The sequence below is a fragment of the Cinclus cinclus genome, chromosome 2 (assembly GCF_963662255.1).
Source record: "Cinclus cinclus chromosome 2, bCinCin1.1, whole genome shotgun sequence".
In the NCBI taxonomy this organism is placed as follows: Eukaryota; Metazoa; Chordata; class Aves; order Passeriformes; family Cinclidae; genus Cinclus; species Cinclus cinclus.
In genome coordinates this window covers 42,177,534-42,199,219 of record NC_085047.1, presented here as the reverse complement: position 1 = coordinate 42,199,219, position 21,686 = coordinate 42,177,534, and the positions used below count along the sequence as shown (strand labels likewise).

Here is a 21,686-nt window from a genome sequence, read left to right as displayed (position 1 = left end):
CAGAACTGAGATTCCTAATCAAGAAGGGTTTTGTTCAGTGATGTTAAATGTCACTAAATATCTTGACCAAATTTGGGCTAAAGGCAGTTTTTTTCCTTTCAGTCTACCATACAACCAGTGCACTACTACACGCTGCAACACCTCTCACTGCTTAGAGAGAATGGATAATGAACACATCAGTTTCATACAGCAAACAAGCTTAACATTCTAGTTTAAACTGTCCTCTACCTTTAAAATACGAAAGCAATTCACAAAATCCAGAGATGAGAGCCATGAAAGAACTTAAAAGCCTTTTAAAGATACATTTTTTAGTTTAAATTACATCACTTGCAGTACCATAAATTCAAAAAACTTTTACCAAAATACCTATATTCTAATCATGGGGGAAAAAATACCATCTAAATGAAATATGCTTCATTAACTACTGAAATGCACAAGTCAGTTTTACCAGGTGAGCTCCTGCGTAAACAAGTCATAATTAAGCATTCCCAAGGAGTTTGGGGTTAACTCCAATTTGCATGAGACTATTTCCTTAACACTTATAGTTTTGCATCTTACTTTCCAGATTTATTGCATTCAGCCAGAGAGAATAAGAAATATCCCCTGTAAAAAACAGTATTCATATGATGTTTCTTTCTATGTATAGAGCTATTTCAAAGAACAGGATCTTTGTTAAAAAATAAAATTAAAAAAAAAGAGAGAGAGAGAACTAGTTCTCATTCATTTTGGTGGATTTTTTTACTTAACTTCTCAGAAAAAAATAAGGAATTTTAATAACTTTCAGTGGAAGTCTGTAGTTTTTCTTAAGTCAACTAACTTGTAAGAAGGACTGACTAGCCTTCTACATAGTTCATGTACCATCTTTTTCAAAATTTAATTCTCTGGAATTTTCTTCTACTTTCCTGTCACAAAAAGATTTAGGAACATATGAAAACATCCTCTTGTTATCTTCCTGGCAGAGTGATATCCTTTAATTAATAATCTTACCATCCATTAGTACTAGTAGTGTTTATATTATAGCATGTGTAATGAGTTCTGAACTAACTACTATCATAAACAAATGAGAACTTGTCATTAAAACAGATACATAATAACTGGGCTGTTTTATTACTCTACACTCGGGCATGGCAAAGAAACATATTAAACACTAGTAATTATATGAAACTGGGGGAAAAGAGAAACATCAATTATGCCACTCCATCAAGGCAGGAGAGACCTGCACTTAAAAACTACACACAGACTTTGTCACACTCCTTGACACTGTCTCTTGGTATCAAAGGTACATGGAACTGAGGCAAAGATAAATGGTAAGCAAACAGCAAGAATACCTTGTTTAAAGACATGCACACACAGCAATCTGCCTGAAAGGGGTAACTGGGGAGCCACAAGAGTTCTACAAAATGACAAGCAGTACAAAAATGATGGCTGCTTCCCAAGTGAAAACGAAAGGCTATCTAACAGAGCAAGGAGCAAGTTCAAAACAACAATGATGTTTTTCTTAACATTTGTAGTTAAATAATGAATCTCACTATAACCAGATACTTTGGATATTAAAAATTTATGCGGGCTCAAAAAAGGACTAGACAAGTTCAGAGAAGAAAAATCCACTGAGAGCTATTAAAGACACAACTAACCCTTTGCTCAGGAAATCTTCAAGCCCCAAACCACTGGAGGCAATGGAAGCCTCACTACTGCTGCCTGCTGTTTTCCTCTGCCTTAGACAGCCAGTGCCATGCGTGAGAGAAAAACAGAACCCACAGCACAGCTCTCACCCGTATCTAGAGTCAGGATGTAACACCAGATAAGCTTCAGGTCCAACCCTGCACAGTTGTGCTTATGCTCTTTGTAGGAACATTTGGACACATATTTTGTAATTGCTTCAATGCTTCAAGACAGCATTAGCTGATCACCACCACCTGCTAGTAGGAGGTTATCACTCTCATGGATGAGCTGATGCACCACCAGGGGTAAGCCCTCTTTAGCCACCTATCCAGGGACATCTGTTTGAGCAACAGGCAACAACAGGAGAAGGAGCCAAGTTCACGCTGAAAAAGTAAGGACCATGAAAATGTTCTGTCTTCCTGGCTGAACCACAAGGAGATATTGTCCTGTGTATGAGCAATGACAGGTAGATGGAAGCTGTATTATCTTCAACTGCTCCACAGCCAGAGGATGTGGGCCATTACACCTTTAGGTATATTACAAGGCTGTAATTCTTGCAGCGGGGTCTTGTTTAGTGATTTGTACTGTGAGGTAAACTAAGTATAACTTTTTACAGTAAAAATAACTGCATTAATAAATAAATAGCTGACAAGAAGTTGATCTACTCAGCCCAAACAGCTTCAATGAAGACTGATTATAAAGCTTAATTCCTTGAACATGTATATTATCTTCCCCCTTCTCCTTCACGAATTTTCCTAGCTTATTCTTAGCATGAGGACAGCCACTATGTGGACAACTATTACATGATTCTTTTTTTTTTCCCTCAGGGCTCAGTATTGCTCTTTCCTCCTCCCATTAGTACTCACTGCCTAGCATCCAAGTCCAGTAATAAATGCAGAATTATCTCAGCACTCAAGAAATCCAAATCTAGAAAAAATAAAAGAAGTATATTTTTATGTCATATCCAGCTCCATTACCCTATTTATAGATGGAAATCCTGAAAGCAAGACTGCCTAAGGCCACACATCCCAAACTGTTGATTAGGCAGGCCCTTGTAGTGTTCTCTAGTCCCTGCCCATTATTCCAGATGTTCCTGATTCTGTCAGACCAGGAGATGTTAACCAGAGCTGCAAACAACACAATTTCTCACACTTCCCCATCACCACAAAATCTGCAACTTCTTTCTTCCAAGGGGGCACAATTTTGAAATATAATTCTATGTTAAAAGAAGCAAAGAAAATCCCAATTTCATTAAAATAATAATAGAAAAAAAACAAGCAAGCAGCACAACATTGAGATATGATCCATTTAATGCAGCCCATACAGAGGGCCTGGCTACTGCAGCTACTGCAGTTAGTGCTCTCTGTTTCAACTCAGTCTCTATGAAAACGAACAACACCCAACACACAAATATGCCCACTTGCTTAGCAGTCATTTGCTAAACTTTAGTTCAAGCATCTTTAAAAAAAAAAAAAAAAAAGAAACAAAATTACAAAATTTGACAGAAGTATTAAGGTTTGCACAATGAAACTGCGATGTTCCCAAATCAGAAGATTTTACTTTAATTTTAATATAGGATTTTTGCATATATGTTTCCATGAATTTTCAGGTGCTGCAGGATTTCTCTTTCTCAAAAAACATACACATTTCCACCAACTAACGTTAATTTCAACTAAGATTTTAATCTAACTTCATCACAGCTCCATATCAAGAAGCATATCAAGTTGGACTTGGAGGACCAGCTTTGCACAGCTCACAGTTTGTTGGCTAACTAGATTTCCATTCCATTACAGCCTCCCCCTCTCCCTTTTCTCAATGAAAAGTGGTTTAAAGGAGTTATAGACTTTTTTCAAATTGGTAAGTTGTAGACTTAATAGATGGCTTCCTTAGATTCAATTTAATACAAGTGGGAACTTTTCCATGAAAGTGTACCTTTCAAAAACCATGGGAATTCTTAGCAAGCTTAAAACCAAGCAAGTTCTGTTACTGCACATAATTCTGAAATCATCAGTTCCTTTCAAAATGGAACTGGCATTCTCTTTAAAATGAAAAGTTTCAGTCTAGACAACATTTGCTATTTACAATGAGCAATATGAATCAAACAGAGCACAAACACAGTAGTTTGGATTATGGACACTGCCTCCCAAATGCAGAATATTTTTTTTCTTTCTGTGACCATGTAAAATGCTTAACTGCAAGGGATGGTCCCTTCAGAGCTCCATGTCTGTTGACTGTAATCCTTTTTCATCTACAGTTGAACATGTACATAAACATGAATCAATGAAGAGACTCTGAATTAATCAAGTGAATTAATTTAACAGCCAAGCAAAACACCTTCTTCCCCAAACATCTATGTTAGCTTCCTTGACATAAGCAAACAGAGCACATTAAAATATTGGCTGCAAGCAGAGGAAAACATGGCACTAACTAGCTGGGGGAGAGGGTAGAGATGGTGCTTGTTATTTTTAAGTCTTTTATTTAAAATTACAGCCACCAACAAGCAGATGGTTTTGCAAGTATCTTTGGGTCTAACATGCAGCGCAATACATAGTTTCTCCAAAGTCAATTCTATTTTGTGAATTGTATGTGAATTAAGCATGCCCAATCTATACACTGTTAAGAGAGATCATAATGACTCTTGCTGACTCAATAGCTCAGCTATTAAGGATTCTGATCCTCTGGCTCCCTAAACATACAATAGCATCTCTTATCAAGCCCATTATTCACAAAGACAGGCTTGCTAAATCCTTTTACAAGCACCTTCCAACACAAAACAATTCTGAGATCCACTCTGCACAGACAAGAGCCAGAACACTGATATAATGAGCTCCCTCTATGCTAGCTGGTCACACTCATTACTTAGTGGCCAAAGAGCTAACAAATTTAACTTTGGTATCATACCCTCAAGCTAAATATCTAAATTAATCCTGTGTAGACTGCTGTTAATACCCATAATGAATGAAAGTAAAATTTTAAAAAAATCAATGTGGAATATTAATTATGAACTGGCAAAGGACAAGTAAAGACTGCTCTCAAAATTATTGTGGGAAACAGTAACTATAAATATGGTTGAGAGAACCAACATGAAGGTTGACATAAATAGCCTCATTGAGAATTATTTTCCTATTGGATTTGGAGGTCATGAAAATATGCACACAGTTACTTAGAAATAGAACACCAACTAAGTCAAACAAAAATGAGGACTTACAGTGCCAGTTTTTCAGTAATGACATTCAAGGTGCTTTTTTTTTTTTTTTTTGCTGCTAATCCTTCCTCCTGCTGTTTCTAACATGAAAAATGAAACTTCTCTTCCCTCGAAGAAAAACAAAATCCAATAATAACCCTCAAAAGTTCACTCTTAGCAAGAAAATTTAGTAAAGGTTTCAGCTTCAGAAGCCTCCTTGAACTCAATTACCCAAGTGGCTAAAAGATTATGCAGCTGCTAACTTCACTAGTTGGTATATGGCTTCCCAATAAATATACCTAAAAATAATTTTACAATTCGTGGGTTTGTCCTACTGCATGAAAAAAACAGAACATGTTTCTGGATGTGCATAATAGATTCTGTTTTTTATCATCTCTCCACAGATAAGCAACACCTCGAGGTGCTTGAAAAATCTCTTTCTGAGTGAAAAGTATTTCTGAAAAAGTCACATTCCATTGAGAATTCAAGAGCTTTTAGCTCCTGCTATTTAATACTTCTGAAAATATCATTAGCAATCTACATAATCCTGATAATAATTTACAGTCCAAACAAATTATTTTCATTTAAAGATCAAGGTAGGGCAGTAGTAGAGCTGTAAGGAAGGTAGCAGAAGACTCTTCTCTTAGCTTCAGTCTTGCTAAGTACTGAACTCAGCAAAGTGCATATTCCAGCTGTGCAAAGTATTTATCTTGAAAGAAACACAAGAGGATGTGGGCTTTCAGCCAGTAAAATACTCAGTCATCTGGAATATCACAGGATAGACCAACCAAACTGGTTTCACAACTGCCAGGGCATGAAGGCAGCAACAAGTACTTAACTTAGTTGCCCTAGGTTCTTATAATGGAATAAAACTTTAGTAGATTTTTTTGTATTAACACTTATTTTTCCTGCCAAATAATTCCTTTCTGAATCTTCAAGGAGTCTCACTATTTATCAGAGCCATCATAAAATCTGGAGATGAAATTGGAAAAAGGGTGTTAACACTGAGTAACATATTTTGCTGCTGATACGTATATTCATAATCATTTTTTCCTTTCTTGAAAAGCAGAAGAAGGATGTCAGAATCTTAAATGCCAAGGAGGTAAGGTGATACAGGTAAATTATATTTAGGAAGCACATGCTAATGCACACATAAGAAAAAGTATATCCACATAGTGATGCTATTTGCATTAGCTTTAATACTCCTTGAAGGATCTTGGGAGTCACTGCAGGCAGTTATTTTATAATATCAACTCAACAATCAGCAACAGTCACAAATATTAAGGCCTAGTAGGGAAAGATGAAAAAGCAGAAACTATCACTATTTGATGCATTCTTGCCTTGAATATTCCATTAAGTTTCTTGCAATCTAATTCAGAATGGGCATAATTACCATAAAGAAGGTACAAAGGACAACCAGAGGACAGGTTTGCTAACTTAAAAGCAGAAACTAACTAGACTGGAACTTCTCAAAGCAGCTGGGGCAAAAAACCTGAAAGAATGAAGAAAGAAAAGAAAGACCTTAAAAAAATAGCAAATCCAAACCCAGATGAAGAGGGCAGGCAATGTATACAGACAACAGTTACTGTCACAGAACAAAAACTGCCACTGTCAGATAAAATAACCAAACAGCAGACATACAACAGAGGAAACATTTCTGCTCCTGCAGTGCACACTTCAACTATGAAACTCCTCGCCTGCTGTAACAGACTGGTGTGGAGCCTAACAGAACACCTGGATTTCAACCCAGGTAAGATAAATCCCTTTCTGAAAAGGGGTTATTTGAGGACACTTGGGGAAACTTTAGCAGGCAGCTACACAATTTAGCGGTTCTCCCTGTCTGACTTACAGAAGCTCAGTACTTCTGTGAGGGTCACTGACTGGCCAGTTTTATTCTGGAGGTCTGAAGGCACAGTGCACAGCTCTGCTGGGGCTGCACAGATGCTGACACAACTCTAAACTTAAGTCTCCTCACGAAATCTGAAACTTGCATTTCAGTAATAATAGGACTTAATTACTGACTACATTAATTTGTTTCATGGGGAAACAATCAGGTTTTGCAGAAGCATCTTATCAATTTATGGGGTTTTGTTTGTTTAAAAAAAACAACCAAACTTTCCATATACTTGACATCCTTTTAGAAGCAGAAGCAAACTTCCAAGAGACCAAACTCCATGTTGTAGATCTGGATTTCACCACAAATCTTCCTTCCTAAATTTCTCTGAGAGGCACAAATACAATCCATACACTGGAATCAATGAGGAGTTACAGAAGTATAAGACTTCATATTTAAAGAGCCAACATACTTTTCATGAAGTTTAGCAAAACAGTATGACAAAATTTCTGCTGGCAGTATGATGTAAAGCAGCTGAAAAATTCTACTGCACTGATAGTAGGGATTACCTGAACAATCTGTTGAGCTTCAGAAAGAAATGAATGCCTACACTATTTTAATAAAATATACAATTTTATACAATAAAATTGTGTTAAGATCCCATTCCCACACTAAAAAGTGCTTATTTTATAAGTACCCAAATCAAATTCAAATAGTAATTCAAATGTTAAAAATTATATTTAATGCTTTTATAGATAACTTTTTTTTAAATTTCAACCTAAAGGCATATGTAAAAACTGAGATGGAAGTGAAATGCCCCCATAACACTTCACAAACATTAAAATTACTCAACACCTGCTCATATACAGCAAAAAACAAAGTACTAGTTATAGAAAGATATACCAATTAAAGATAAATCTCCCCCAAATCACAGGTTTATTTTACTGTGGAACAACTGTGACAAGAACAAGAACTTGGCACACAACTGCTTTAACTTTGATATCCGCCAAGAATCCAGATGTGGGATTGATACACACAAACTCTACCTTCCACTGGTGCAGAACCTCAGTCTCTGCCCATCTTCATTGCACTCAGCCCCTCTTGCATATCCCACAAAGGGGCAGGGGAATCAAGATTTATATCATGTGCTTTAAAGAGAAGAACCAGACCAACCAACCAACCAAGAAAACATCAAGTCACTAACACATCATCTCCCCAACCCATTCCATAGTATGAGTAACACTGCTGTATTGTGTTTTATTCTATCTGTACAAATGCATTGTTGTTCAAGTGCCATTTTGATTTACAAAGGGACAAGGGAAGTGTTTGTCAAAATATCATGGATTCCTTTAGGAACACTAAACATTCAAAAAAACATTGCAAAATTGACGCTCGACCCAGCAACACAGCACTCAGAGCTCCATAATGACTCCTCAAGAGAAGTGACAAAAGTAGGCATGTAAGTGAGTTTTTATTGTAAAACAGTCTTGAAGTCTCAAGGTGCACTGACAATTCTAGCTTCTCACAGAGAGCATCAGAGGGGCTATGGAGTATCAATGAGGAGGAGTTGTGACAGCATAATGCATATTTCACTGACAAATGATTTGGAAGCTGTCAGAAAGCGGGTGGAGAAAATAAAACCCAGGTGATCTGCAATGCCATTTTAGTAAATTTAAGATGATTACCATTCCCAGGGAGATCTGGGATATGCTCCATTAAGAAACAAGAGTAAAACTAAATGAATCAACAAAATAAATAGCTTCATTGTTGCTGTGCTGTAGCAATGCAAACAGAGTAAGAATAAACACATTTTAACCTGCTGTATTTCAACTACACAGAGAAGGCACTAAACAGAAAAGGTAGCACTATGTACAGCTATCAATATTGTACGAGAATATAAAAACTGGAAGTTCTAAGGTTGCATGGAAATGAGTAGATCTTGTGAATTCATGGGTTTAATTTACTTAGACCAGAGACCAATATGTCTCTTGGATTACAGAGGAAAAACAATGGCAAAAAACTTGTAGTTTTTCACTTCTCAGTGAGACCTGAAAAAATAAATGCTAAACAAATTTCTTGAACATGGCCTTAATATTTTCATCTTTTATCCTGCCATCTGAGGATAAACAAAAGATGGTAAGACTTAGACTAACGCTCCACCAGTTCACAGGAAAATGAGTTGTGTCATGCTGGCTAGGGTGCAGATGATGGCATCTTCAACCAGCTAAGCAACAGAAGCTACAGCTTAAAGGGCAAACTCAAAAATTCTGTATGAGTCTATCAGGAAATCTCTCAGCATGCAAAGAAGATTTGACTACGTAAACAGGAAATGTCCTGCTGTGCCTAAACGCCTCTTCATGAAATGAAATATTTTGGATTTCTCATTTGACCTTAGGCTCCCAAACAGCATGAAGATGCAGCAAAAAGACGTAGCAAAAAGCCAACCATACTATGTTTGTGAGAAAACTTCATTAAGTCTATTGCCAAGCTTGCATTTATGCCTACAAGGATCTGCTTAGACACACCTCTGCATTCTTATGTCACTTTCCAATTAAAACAGTCATGGTAGTTGATGACAAGACAAAACACCGTATATACAAGAACTGCAAGAATTTTAAGTTTTTTGAAGTAGTTCAGAGTATCTCAACAGGATAACAAAGCTAAGTTATTAAATCCAGTTTCTGACATTAGGGATCTTTGAAAAATGTTAAGTTTGCTATCTTTACATACCTGTAAGACAGCAACATGAACTGAACATATTTATTTAGTGTCTGTATATATGAAAAGAAACACAGTATTACCATCTTCAACTATTTGGTTTTGTTTCTATGTGTATTTCCATAGGCATGTAGATACACTAAAATAATACAGTCTAGTGTCCAAAACTAAGAAAGGGAAAAGGAAAAAAAAACTAAAACAACAAAACCAGCCACCAAAAACACTCCCCAAGATAGTTACTACAACATAGCACCTCCATTTTGAATCACAATGCTGATACCAAAGAAAGGAGTACCAATAGGAAATGTCTGAGGCCTCACAGGCAAGTGTTTTAAACATGAAAAACATTAAATTGTAAAATGTCTTAAGGATGTATTCTTCACAGATTTCCAAGTTTCACTCACACATGTACATTCAAGGAATCTAACTTCATGACCTGCAAGTAGACTGAAAAACATTTCTTTTAAAGGCAAGAAAAAAAACAACGTGATCAACAAGAACTGCTACCCTGAACTGGAGCTTCAGGATTTAATACTTCAAGTCCAACAGGTATAAGTGAACAAGACTGCAACTTAGGACGAAAAAAATCAAAAGAATTTAAGATTTTCCAGCAATGAAAAGTCCGTTATAGTCCTAAGGAAATATCTTACTAGCTTTGCAGTTGCAGGTTTACAACCTTAATTTGTATAGATTCTGCCAACACGTGGATCTTCATATACCTTGGCCTCTTAGAGAAACCTCCCATTGAGAATTTCTCCTTTGATATAAATAAATCTTTAACTTTCAGATTAAGGAATGGGAAAAAAACATAGGCTACATGGTGTTCATGGTCTTTCAAGAAGCTGAGGCATATTTATATGCTCTTCAAATGTTCAAAAGGGTCTTCTTCGTGCCTTCACAATCTTTCAGCATTCTCCAGAAAATGAGCAGCAGGACCAGACTCGACATCCATAAATACAAATACTGTCCATAACAGTTAACTGATACTTGCAGACATCCTTCTGGCATCTGTCAGTCTGCAAGTCCACGCTCACCTTATTAAATGTACTCATCTTCCCCTCCACCAGCCAACTACTTTCCATAGTCAGTGTTAGCCACTCTGCAGGCATGCCATATTTGCTGTTTCTTGACTTGCTTAAAATGCCCCCAAACAGATTATGCAAGGACAACAAAGAGCAATTTGCTGTGATTCTAACAATTTTCAACTCTCAAAAAAGAAAAGCATGTTTTCCGACACAGAAGTCTCACCACACTTTTTAAAAACAAAAAAGTATGGGAATTCCCTCTAAAATCCAGAGTGAAGCACTGGCCATTGTCAAGAGAAAAGTATGTTGAGAAGCTACAGTGTAATAATTTCCTAGCTACTTCAGTTGAACTGACTTACATTAATAACTTTATCAAATTAAGGTAACAAGTTCTCATATCTAATCTGTACAAAAATAACCAGTCAGTAATTCCTAGACAAAGACCTATGAGACAAAAAACATGTCCTAAGGCATTCATGATGCTTACCAAACTGCACTATTCTTCCTTCATTTTAACCATCAGGCTTGATCAATAACATGCTGAAACTGGGAGAGGGGGGAAAAAAAACAGCAGAGGGGAATAAGTAGTACAAGCCATATTACATTTTAGTATCTGCACATGGTTAATCAAAAATTAATATTCCCAAAGATTATTTTAACCCCACCTACTTTGTTGTGGCTTAAACCAGCTCCTGTTTAACCAGATCTGATACCATTGAAAGCAGCAATTCTTTTCCTTGGATCTGTTTTGTACTACTGGACCTCTGTCTGGTCCCTACTCTCTGGCTCTTCGAAGCATAACTCTGATGGAGAAACCACCTCATTAAATGCTGACAATGACAAAGCCCAACTCTTGACAGCACTGACTTTTATGCAAATAACACATACCATGAGATGAAATTCACAAAAGCATCTCAGTACACAGAGTACTGAAGGAGTACACAGAGCAAATTAAAATTTTTACTGTAAGCTATTACTTTTCATTAAGAAGCAATTAGTTAATTTTTCTTTATCTGTACTAAAACAGATTCTTCACGGAAGTATGCAAGTTAGTACAGCTTCACAGACTATCCTGAGTTGGAAGAGACCCACAAAGGTCATCGAGTCCAACTCCTGGCTCTGAATAGGACAAGCCCAAGAATCCCAACATTTGCCTGAGAGCACTGCCCAAACACTTCTTGAATTCTTGCAGGCTTGCTACCATAATCACTTCACTGGGGAGCCTGTTCCAGTGCATAACCACCTCTGGCTGAAAAAACGTTTCCCAGTACCCAACCTAGAAGTAAAATATTTTGTATATACTTTTTATTTACCTTAGAAGGTAAAATACTTGACAACACTTTATGAATGAACAGATGTATTTTTACATATATGTGTTTCAGCAGTATCAGTCTCTCAAATGTTCTCATAATCTCTGCTTTTCCCCAAAATAAGGGGATTTTACCACTCCTACAGTAAAGCTCAAGTCTTACATATTTCAAGGTTTCCTGGAAGGTAAGTGACATGGCTTACCCTGTATATGTAGGCTAACTGGTAAATCACAAGAGGAGCATGAAAAGGTATTTATTTTTTTTCTGGAAGTATCATTATACAGCTTCTTTTAATGGCAGTGGTAGTTCTAGACATGAAAAGGTTCAGAAAGGGAACAATTTTTTAAACTGATTACCTCAGGCTCAGAGCAATCTTTTTCAAAGCAGCAAGTTTCTTCTGTATGCTCCCTGCAACTTATAAGTCATTTTAGGCTTAGAGGAAAATCACTACTCTATAATATTCATGGATTTAAAGTAACAGTTTATACAAATAGTAAATTACACAGAAGATGAGTTCTTGTGTTCTCTCTACTTCTACCTCTCTCAACTCCTCTTCACCCTTTGTAAACAAAGGTTAAAGGTAAATAAGAAAGAAAAGGGTGAGAAGATGCAAGGAATGGACTTATAGAGAAATGTAAACCTTTTGAATAGCATGGTCCCAGTGCTCCAAAGGCCTCAACAATATTGATAACCTAGGAAGGCTTTTGAACATCAACATACCACCACAACATCATAAATCTCTCTGCTCTTTCATTTAAATACTGCCTGCAGTTTTAAGAACTGATCTGCACATATTTACACTGACATTTGGCCACTTCCTGAAATTAATCTAATTATCACAACTGAAGAAAAAGATGTTTAAATAAATCCAGTTATTCCTTCTTGTGCATTCTCAATTACCAAACAAAGAACTCAACTCAAAAGGAAATGTCTTTACTATGAAATCCTATCCTCTGTATTGGTTGTTTTACCAAGGATTTGTGGGGTTTTCCTGTGCGTGGTATTGAGACAGTGGCAAGGGTGAGGACTTGGGGAAGAAGAACAAAGATGATTTTTATATTGGCTAATTTTCTAGAAGGCAACCAGGCTCTTGCCCAGGTATTTTTGCGCATAGAGCAGCAGGAAGGTCACCATAAAAAAACTGTATCCTTAACAGAAGTATAAGCAGTTCAGCTGAATGACCATGTCATCTAAGATTTACTGTAAAATAATTAAAAGCCTTTGCAGTTTTTTAATAATTCATTCCCTTGTTCTTTTCCTAAGTTTACCGGTCCCCATGAAAAAAAACAAAACAATTCTCAGTCATCAAATTCCTATAGAGCAGCTGCTTGTTAGAAGAGGATTTCTAACTCAATTTCAATTTCTCTTCCAAAGACAGAAACACTGAAAGTACTTGGAGAAGAGCTTTACTAAGATTGCATGGCAAGGTAGAGGTGGAGGAGGGCTGCATAGGTGGCTTCTGCGAGAAGACACCAGAAACAGATCTCATGTCAGACAGATGGTTCTACAGAAACAAATCACAAAATCACAGAATACCAGATGACCAAGAGTCATCTGGTCCAATCTCTTGGCAAAATCACAAATTGATTCTTCTTATTGTTACCTGTTTTATTTTTCATGATGTTTATTTTACCTATAGGCTTTTATAGTAGAAAATTAATCCTGATGGTGATACCTACTTTAATTTACATAATATCTTTCCAAGACCAAGAGTAAGCAGACACTATAACCCACATCTGGCATGCAAACTTCTCTTTAATCAACTTGCAAATCAACTAACATCAGTAGTAGAACAAACTATATGGCCGAGGCATTGCAGCACCTTGTATCCTGCTTTTAATATTGTGCTAAAAGAAGATAAGACTTCTTAAGACATGTAACATTTCCATATTCTTTTGCCATGTCTGAACTACATTAAGCAAAACACCAGAGTGCAGTAACATGTTTAAGCTTTTGTGTCCCGTGAAATACAAGTTTGCATAATTCAGGAGAGGGAAGCGATTTAAATTGATAACTTCTAACTAATCTGTAATACTACACTGTAACACAGACTGGAGTTTATAACGTGCTGTGAAATATATCTTTCTAATAAAAGCTATTTGCACTTCACAGGGTGCCAATGGGAGGTTACATTAGTGCCCAACAGTGCTTCAATCCCATATTAATATGGAAGAAGGTCAAGTTATTTTTCTTCAGTTTAAATATATCCTTCATTGCTACTGCCTATAAGATCCTGAGACTTTTTCACCTTTAATATTACAGTTGAAGAATCTATAGCACCACACAGTAAAAAGAAGACTATAAGCATTGATTTGATTTAATGATTGATGTTCTCACAGAATATGGAGAAGAAAAATAAAACTTATGAAGATAATTATGCAGTTTTGTTTCCCCTATTTTTAGAGCTCTTGAAAACTTAAAAGTGAATTTAAAAAAGCATAGAAAAGAGCTAAATGACCAAGAAACCGGAGAACCTCTTAGCAGAGAGGATGTGAACAGCTTGTTCAGTCCAGCAAAAGGATGTGATTATTCACCAAGAAAATCCAAGTAAACAACAGCGCAGAAATGTTGAGTGAAACAAAAATTAGCATAAACAAGTTTGAATTTCCAGATTAAAATTATTTTTAATGAGTAATCCAACTCTCAGAGTAACAAGATTCTAGAACAACCTTATAGCAGAAATAGGAAGGATAAAAATTGTTTTTAAAATGGAGCTTGACAAGTAGGGATTACATTAGGTAATACTAGCAGGAGACTGGATTTAATAAAGTTAATCCATGGTACCAAATTTCCCTATATTCCAGATTTATTTATAATTAAAGTCTTGAGACTATAGGAAAAATAGAAAGACAAAGATATAGAACTGGCTTACTTATTATTCAGTAGGAAGAAGGAATTTATTGTCCTTTGTATTTTTTTTTTCAGAGGATGAATATGAAGTTATTTACTATTACAGGAAACTGCAAATTGCTGTAGCACTTCTGCCCACAAAAACCCAAGAGATCTGGACAAGTTCAGTGACCACAGCATCATATTTTCCATTGTAGTAAAGACAATATTCCTGAAGCAGCTGTTCTCTTATTAATAGAATTCATTTATCTTATTCTTAGCAAATGAAGCACACAGTAGACAACAAGCCAACTGTCCCATTAAGAAACAGATTAAATTTGACCTTTTAAAGAAATAAGTTTAAAAAACCTAATTAAAAAAAAATCCACAGTATCTTCTTCAAGCACATCATTTCACGCGGCACTTGAAACTCAAAACTGCTCCTTTGGTAGCGTAGCCTGACATAATCCAGTTACCACGTTTCTCTAAAGAATACCAGTTTCAATATTAAGGCTTAAGAACACCCATGTTGAGTCATTCAAGTAATCATTACTGACAGTATGGATATTCACTTGCAGGTACTACTGGTTCAAAATGAAGCATCATGTGATGGCCAGAAAATTATGCACTTTGTAACAATCCACTACATCCTGCTATTTGTTTTCTTCACATATATTCAGCTAAGATAATATGATACAGACTGCAGCTGCTTTAAGCACTAGAGGAAGCAATTAAGCTCCTTCTCTGGCCACCAACCAGCTTACTGCTGGTATCTCTGCATAAAAGGCAGAAAACTGTTAGAAATGTTTTTGAAAGTTACATTAATAATCCACAGATAATGCAGACACCAGCAGAGATTGCACAGGACCCTACAAATGCCTATCAGAAGTAAGAGTGATGCTTCTGTTTTAGCTTTTATATTTTTCAGATCCTCTGCTGCTTAATATGTAACTCTGAAACTTCATATTAGGTGTTAGTAAGCTCTCTTCACAGGGTAGTTAGACAAAACAATCCCTTCCCAGCTAGAAAATCAAGGACAACCATTACTCAAAAAGTATAAACAACGGGGAAGGGGGCGAGCCAGAGCACTGAGACTTCATAGCCTGGGGCTGTGGTTGGACAATTGACCCCAACATGCAGATGAACCAAAACTTGTAAAAGTGTAAAACTTGTGACCGGGATCCATCTTGGATTTGATGTGGGTGTAGACCCAGCCAGGGTCTTGCACTGCCAAATTTTAAGCCTTCCAGTAAATACCTATTTGGTCCATTTAACTCTGTCTAGTCTCTGTTCCAGATCAGCTTTTCTAGGCATCAAGAGGAGAGCAATGAAACAGATAACTTAAAAAAAAAAAAAAAACCCAAAAACTAATTGCAATGATTAAGTTCCAATTTCCTTCTAGTAAGAATAAAGAAATTGTAGCCTCTCAGTGTAAATACTAGTTGTAGGACAGGCTGAAGTAGGCATGATGACCACACATGTGCTTCATGAAGCTGCTGCTGACTATTGTGAATGCAGTGTGATTCTGGGAATATCCCAGAACAACACAGATCATATGGTCTAGTTCAGTTAGCATCACATCTCTATGTATGGCCATACTAAAAGGGAATTTTTTTTTAATTGGGAATAATATACTTAGGAACTAAGAAATGTAATCTAGATACATCAGTAAATGAGAATGACTGCTATCAAACTTCAGCAGTTAATAGTCAATGAACTCAGTCTTGCTTCACTTACAATCTGGAAAAGACATTGCAGACATAATCTTATGAAAATATGTAAGGCAAAGATATCTGGGAAAATGCATCTCTCCAGAAAGATACAAAGGTTTTGTTTTTTACATGGAAAAAAATCCCCAAAGAGATAAAAAGATCATAAGTTCTCATGCTGTAATTTTCTCCTTTTTTTATTTTCAGGGCACTAATCCTCAAAATTTCCCTACGTATAAACAGGTTCATCACTGTATTTTTATAATTAGGTTTAGTAGAGAAGTGAACCACCCCTGAAAACCCTGAAATATGCCAAACAACTTGAGACAGTCCTTTTTTTGTGTGAAATTTCTATAAAACCCTGGTAAATAACACACCCTTGCACCCCTTGCAAAAGACAGTATTTCCACCTTGTGTCTCTGTTTCTCCTTGTGTCAAGTAGTAAAGTAAAATTACTAATACTAAATTGCAGAATCCTGAAGTTATCAGCTGAATCTTATTTATATTACATGCATACATAACACCACAGCTCTGCATTACTATTTGCATCATACTAAGACACTTGAAAAAGTACAGTATTACTTAAAACAGCTGTAAATATACTGAACTTTTGACCACATAACCCAAAATTGAGGTAGTTCTCATCTTTGAATATGTGAATTTGATAGGACTTAAGATAGAGAGGGCCTCAAAAATCAGAGGGAGAAACAGAAGGTTACTGCACACAGTGAGCTGTAAGATGACCTGCACAAGATGAATGTCACTTTACTGGATTGTTAAATGCAGTATTTATTAACTTTGGCAAGTCAGCAGACCTATTATGGAAATTAAAAGCATACAAGTAATTCTATAATGGAATTTCTATATAACCTATAGAACAACACCCTAGACTAAGTTGCTTTTTCAGAAGATAACTACAAAGAAATTTTAAAGTACATACTGGCAAAAAGTGCAGGGGAAAACAGACTTAATGTTTTAATTGAAAACAACCTAGAATGAACAAGAAGGAAAAATATCAGTATCAATGCCTTAGGAGTCATTCTACAGCTGGACCTCACAATGTGAAGCATTTAGGCATATGCACTTTCAACACGCACCTGAAAGATCAATTAACTTAGGTGACTGAAGAAATTATTAAATCAACAGTTACCTAATAATCAAGGTCAGTTGTAACAGGAAGCCATTTTTTCTACAAAGTTTTTTATCCTCTTAATTCTTAAGTTAACAACAAAAACCATCTTCTGGGTGCACTAAAATACTATATGCTTCAACTTAAATGTGCCTATACACTGGGTTAAATCTCTGTCAAAAGACAAATTTTCTACATAAGAGGTAAGTCTCTTACATGCACAAACCAAATCTTTCAAGTACCTCAGCTGATTTGAGAAAGGAAGTGTAGTCCATCTGTATAAACACTAACTGTAGGACAAGGCTGAAGTAGGCACGATGGCCATGCAGATGGGATGCTAACATCTAGCTGAACTGAAACCTATAATCTGTATTGTTCTGGCCTACTCAAAGGAAGACAATGAAACAGCGCAAAAAATGCTAGGAGAAAGCTGCTGAGGATTTTACATCAATTCTGGCTTTATCCCATTGCATTCACAACAGTCAACTGCTGCTTCATGGAACACAGTATTACAGCTCTGCATGCCACCTTGGAAAGCAGCACTCTCCTGAATTAAGGTAGCAAAACCACATTAAAATAAAGTCTGACTCATTTTGGGACCATTCCAAATAAAATGCAAAATATTTGCATACTACACTGAGCATATTTATTCTACCTTCAATTTATGTGGAATCTGCCCAGTATTTATAAACATGGCATTGCTAAAATGAATACTTAATTGTGAAAACATTACAATTTTGTAACGCTTGCAATACAGAAATTTAATTTTACTTTCAAAACCATGGATGCACTGTCATTTCATATAATAAAACCTACATTCAGCAACCTTTAAAATATTATTGTGTTTTCTAACAGCTTCACTGTCTCTTCTCTAAGCACTGCCAGGGTGGACAGGTTCCAAAACTCATTTCCACAGAAGCTCTACAGCACAGTCCAGATTCTTCCACCCCATCAGAACTGATCTTACAAAACGATGTGTAAATAAAAATCCTAGATAGCCTAGAGATAAAATTTGGTAAATAATGTGTGTTTTGTTTTCAGGCTTGCAGGTTATTAAATATTAAAAAAATCAAATAATAGAGTTATCACCAAACTACTTCGCAGTTTGATTTTCAAACGCATTTTAAGAAATTTGAAAAAAAAAAAAATAAAAGGCCTGCATAAGCATTTTCCACTCCACTGACTTTAAAGCTGAGTAGGAGTAGCTAATTTGCTTAAACAAGTCAAATTTCCGCGCTCAAGAAATATACAATAGTGCTACTTGCTGTAACAGGTAAACTGTTCTTGCAGCACCTACAAATGAGTCTTCAGAGCCTAAGGATTTCCAAATTGTTGAGAAAAATCCAGACATTTCCTCAGCAGCCCTAACACAAGAATTAAGGCAATATTCTACAGAAGAATGACACAACCATGAAATAAAGGGATTTGAAATTAACAAAAGGACAAAGATTTCTTACTATACCAAAACAAACTTTATTTTTCTAAGGCTAAAAGACACACAACATTCTAGATCTGTATATAGGATACAGTAAGCATCATGTCAAATAGAATAACACTTGAACTGAAGGGTCTTAAAAACCACGAGAACTTACAAATTAAGTAGTCATTACTTGAGACAGAAATATCATTCTAAAAATCCTGCAAGGACTCCCCAGACTGAATGGGATTACTCACTTCAGAATCAGGGTTCAATTTACTTCTTAAATACATTATTTGTTCTACTGCAATCTGTCTTTAACAATCATAAAATGGATTGTGGTTGAAGGGACCTTAAAGATGAAGTTCCAAACTCCCTCCCATGGGCAGGGATACCTCCCACTAGATTGCTCCACCACCAGGTTGCTCAAGGCCCAACCTGGCCTTGAACTTTCCCACTAATGGGGCATCCACAGTTTCCCTGGAACACCTGTTAGAGAGCCTCAACTAGTGAAGAGTTTCTCCCCAATATACTATCTAAACCTACCCACTACATTACCCCTTGGCGACTGACTGCATACCCTTGTAAAAAGTCCCTCTCCAGCTCTTGTATGCCTCTCTTTAGTTACTAGAGAGCTGAAGGAAAGTTTTCCCAGAGCTTTCTCTTCTCCAGACTTGGAAGCCTCAACCACTCAGCCTGTCTTAAGAAGGCCTAGGAATAAAGTTGTGTTTGTGAATATTTGATCTGGGACAAAAACCAGCCAGTTCTCAGTGCTAGTTCAGGTCAAAAAAAGTACTCATGTGGTATCCTAATCCGTCATTACTATTTTATAGGACCAGGTTTGTTATAGTAAGTTTTTACTACTTAAAACCACCTAAGACTTTCTGTTACACAGAGAAAGTTTTCAGCAACAAGAAAGGCTTAAAGTACAAATAAACTTTTTGCCTGTAAACTGTACCAATGAGTTTTTAGAGATACAGATAGACTGATACACACACACACAATTTCTGTATAAATGGTCATATCACATCCTGTGGGCATGGATTCAGGAATTTATAAAATTTAATATAAATTCACATAAGATGTTAGACTTGTACCCAGTTATTCACTAAAACTTAGGTGTGCCCAGACATTTCTATAAAAAAAACCTCTCAAAAAGACAATAGCTGCTTTATGCAAATGCAATGCTGCAAATAGATAGCTGATACATGAAAAAGTACAGTTCAATCCTACTGCTGGAAAAATAAAATCCTCACAGTTTTAACCTCCTAGGTAGGTCACAAAGTTTGGGCTTAGTCTCTGGGTTAGAAACAGTTCTTAAGAGCTACAGAACTCAGAGCAACACCTTTTCCCTGTCCACAAAACACGCAGTACTGCTACCCCAACCCTACAAAAACCAGCATACCATGTCAATGTGGCAGGTATTTTTAAGCAATTCTTTCCTTTGACTGTCTCACGTTGAAAAAAGAGATGCTGCAAGTTACTTCTCTGCTCTCCATGAAGGAAAACTCTGGGGAACAGGTGACTCATAGACAAGAAGTAGGTGGCAAGGGGAGACAAACCGAGTGTAGCGACGCTCCTGGGCAATTCCTAGCTTTCACTTTATGATCTTCAGAGCGTGACTGCCGTTTTCTTGCCCCAGAAAGCTGTCACTGCACAACTCACAAACCTTTAAATGCACTACACTGTTCGTGTTTATTTCTGCTTTCAGAACCTTTCAAAATATACAGAAGTTCATCTACCACATGGGCGGGAAAGTATAAACTCTCCCTATAAACTAACTTCATTATCTTGCTTTGCCCCCTTTACGAACATCTTCGTTATCCTTAGACACGCAACCAGCAGCCAGCGTGCCAAAAAAGAGACCCCGTGGACCACTCCACGCCCGGTCCGTACCGTACAGCGATTTACACGGCGACTTTCCGCCGCAGCCCCGACCCCGTGCTCCGCCCGCATCCCCAGGCGGGACCACCTGGCCGGTCCGCGCCTCGACAGCGGCGGCGCCCCCGCGCTGCCCGCGGTCCCCGGCGGGGAGGGCGCGGCCGGGCCCCCGGGCCGGGGCAGGGCCCGCGCCGCCCCCGCTCCCCCGGGACACCCACCCGGCCCCGCCGCAGGCGAGGCGAGGTGAGGCACGGCGGCGGGGAGCGAGGAAGGGAGGGAGCGGGGCAGAGAAAGTTGAGGAGGCGCCTTTCGGCGGCTGCCGGCAGGGGAGCCCGCGCCCGGCGCCCATTCAAACAAAAGAAGCCCCTTCTCCTGCCAGCCACCGCCTGTCCTGCCGCCCCACTCACTTCGCAGGGCCCCGATGAGGAGGCTTCCGTCCTTAATCAGCTCCTTGATGAACTTGTTCGTCCTCTCCAGCTCGATCTCGTGACACTTGAGGCGCTCCCTGAAATCCGGGCTGTCCAAGTAGGAGTCACTGAACTCCAGCGTGGGCAGCCCCATGGCAGCGGTGGCGGCCGCAGCCCCCCGGCCGGCGGCGGAGGGCGGGAGGGAGGAACGGAGGAGGGCCGCGCCGAGAGACGGCACCGAGGGCAGAGCTGGGGAGCGGCTAGATTGGGCGCGCTGCCGCCTCCCCGGAGAGGCTCCCGAGCCGCCGCACCGGCCCGCTGGCAGCGGAAGCGGCGCGCTCGGGCCGCTGTCACCGTCACCCAGCTACATCGCTGCCCGCGGCGCACCGCGGGCTCCCAGCGCCGCCGCCGTTCCGCCGCTTCCGGCAGCGCTCGCTCTTCCTCCCTGCCCGGCGCTAACTCCACTGCGAACCTCCCCCGGCCCGGCCGAGGAATTCCTCCTCCTCCCGGCGCGGCATGCTCACACGCCGGGGACGCGGCCCGGCAGTGCCCGCCCCTCGCTCGCCCCCCCCTCCGCGCTC

At 38.3% G+C, this 21,686-nt stretch overlaps 1 protein-coding gene across 1 annotated transcript in view; it reads right to left on the bottom strand.

Annotated features, from left to right (window-relative positions):
- ARHGAP42 (Rho GTPase activating protein 42) overlaps window positions 1–21,259 on the bottom strand; it is a 139,919-nt gene extending 118,660 nt beyond the window's left edge. Inside the window, exon 1 of the mRNA XM_062514451.1 lies at window positions 21,106–21,259. Coding sequence (XP_062370435.1) covers window positions 21,106–21,259 — 154 coding nt within the window. The remainder of the gene's footprint in view (window positions 1–21,105) is intronic.
- Window positions 21,260–21,686: the final 427 nt, after the last annotated feature.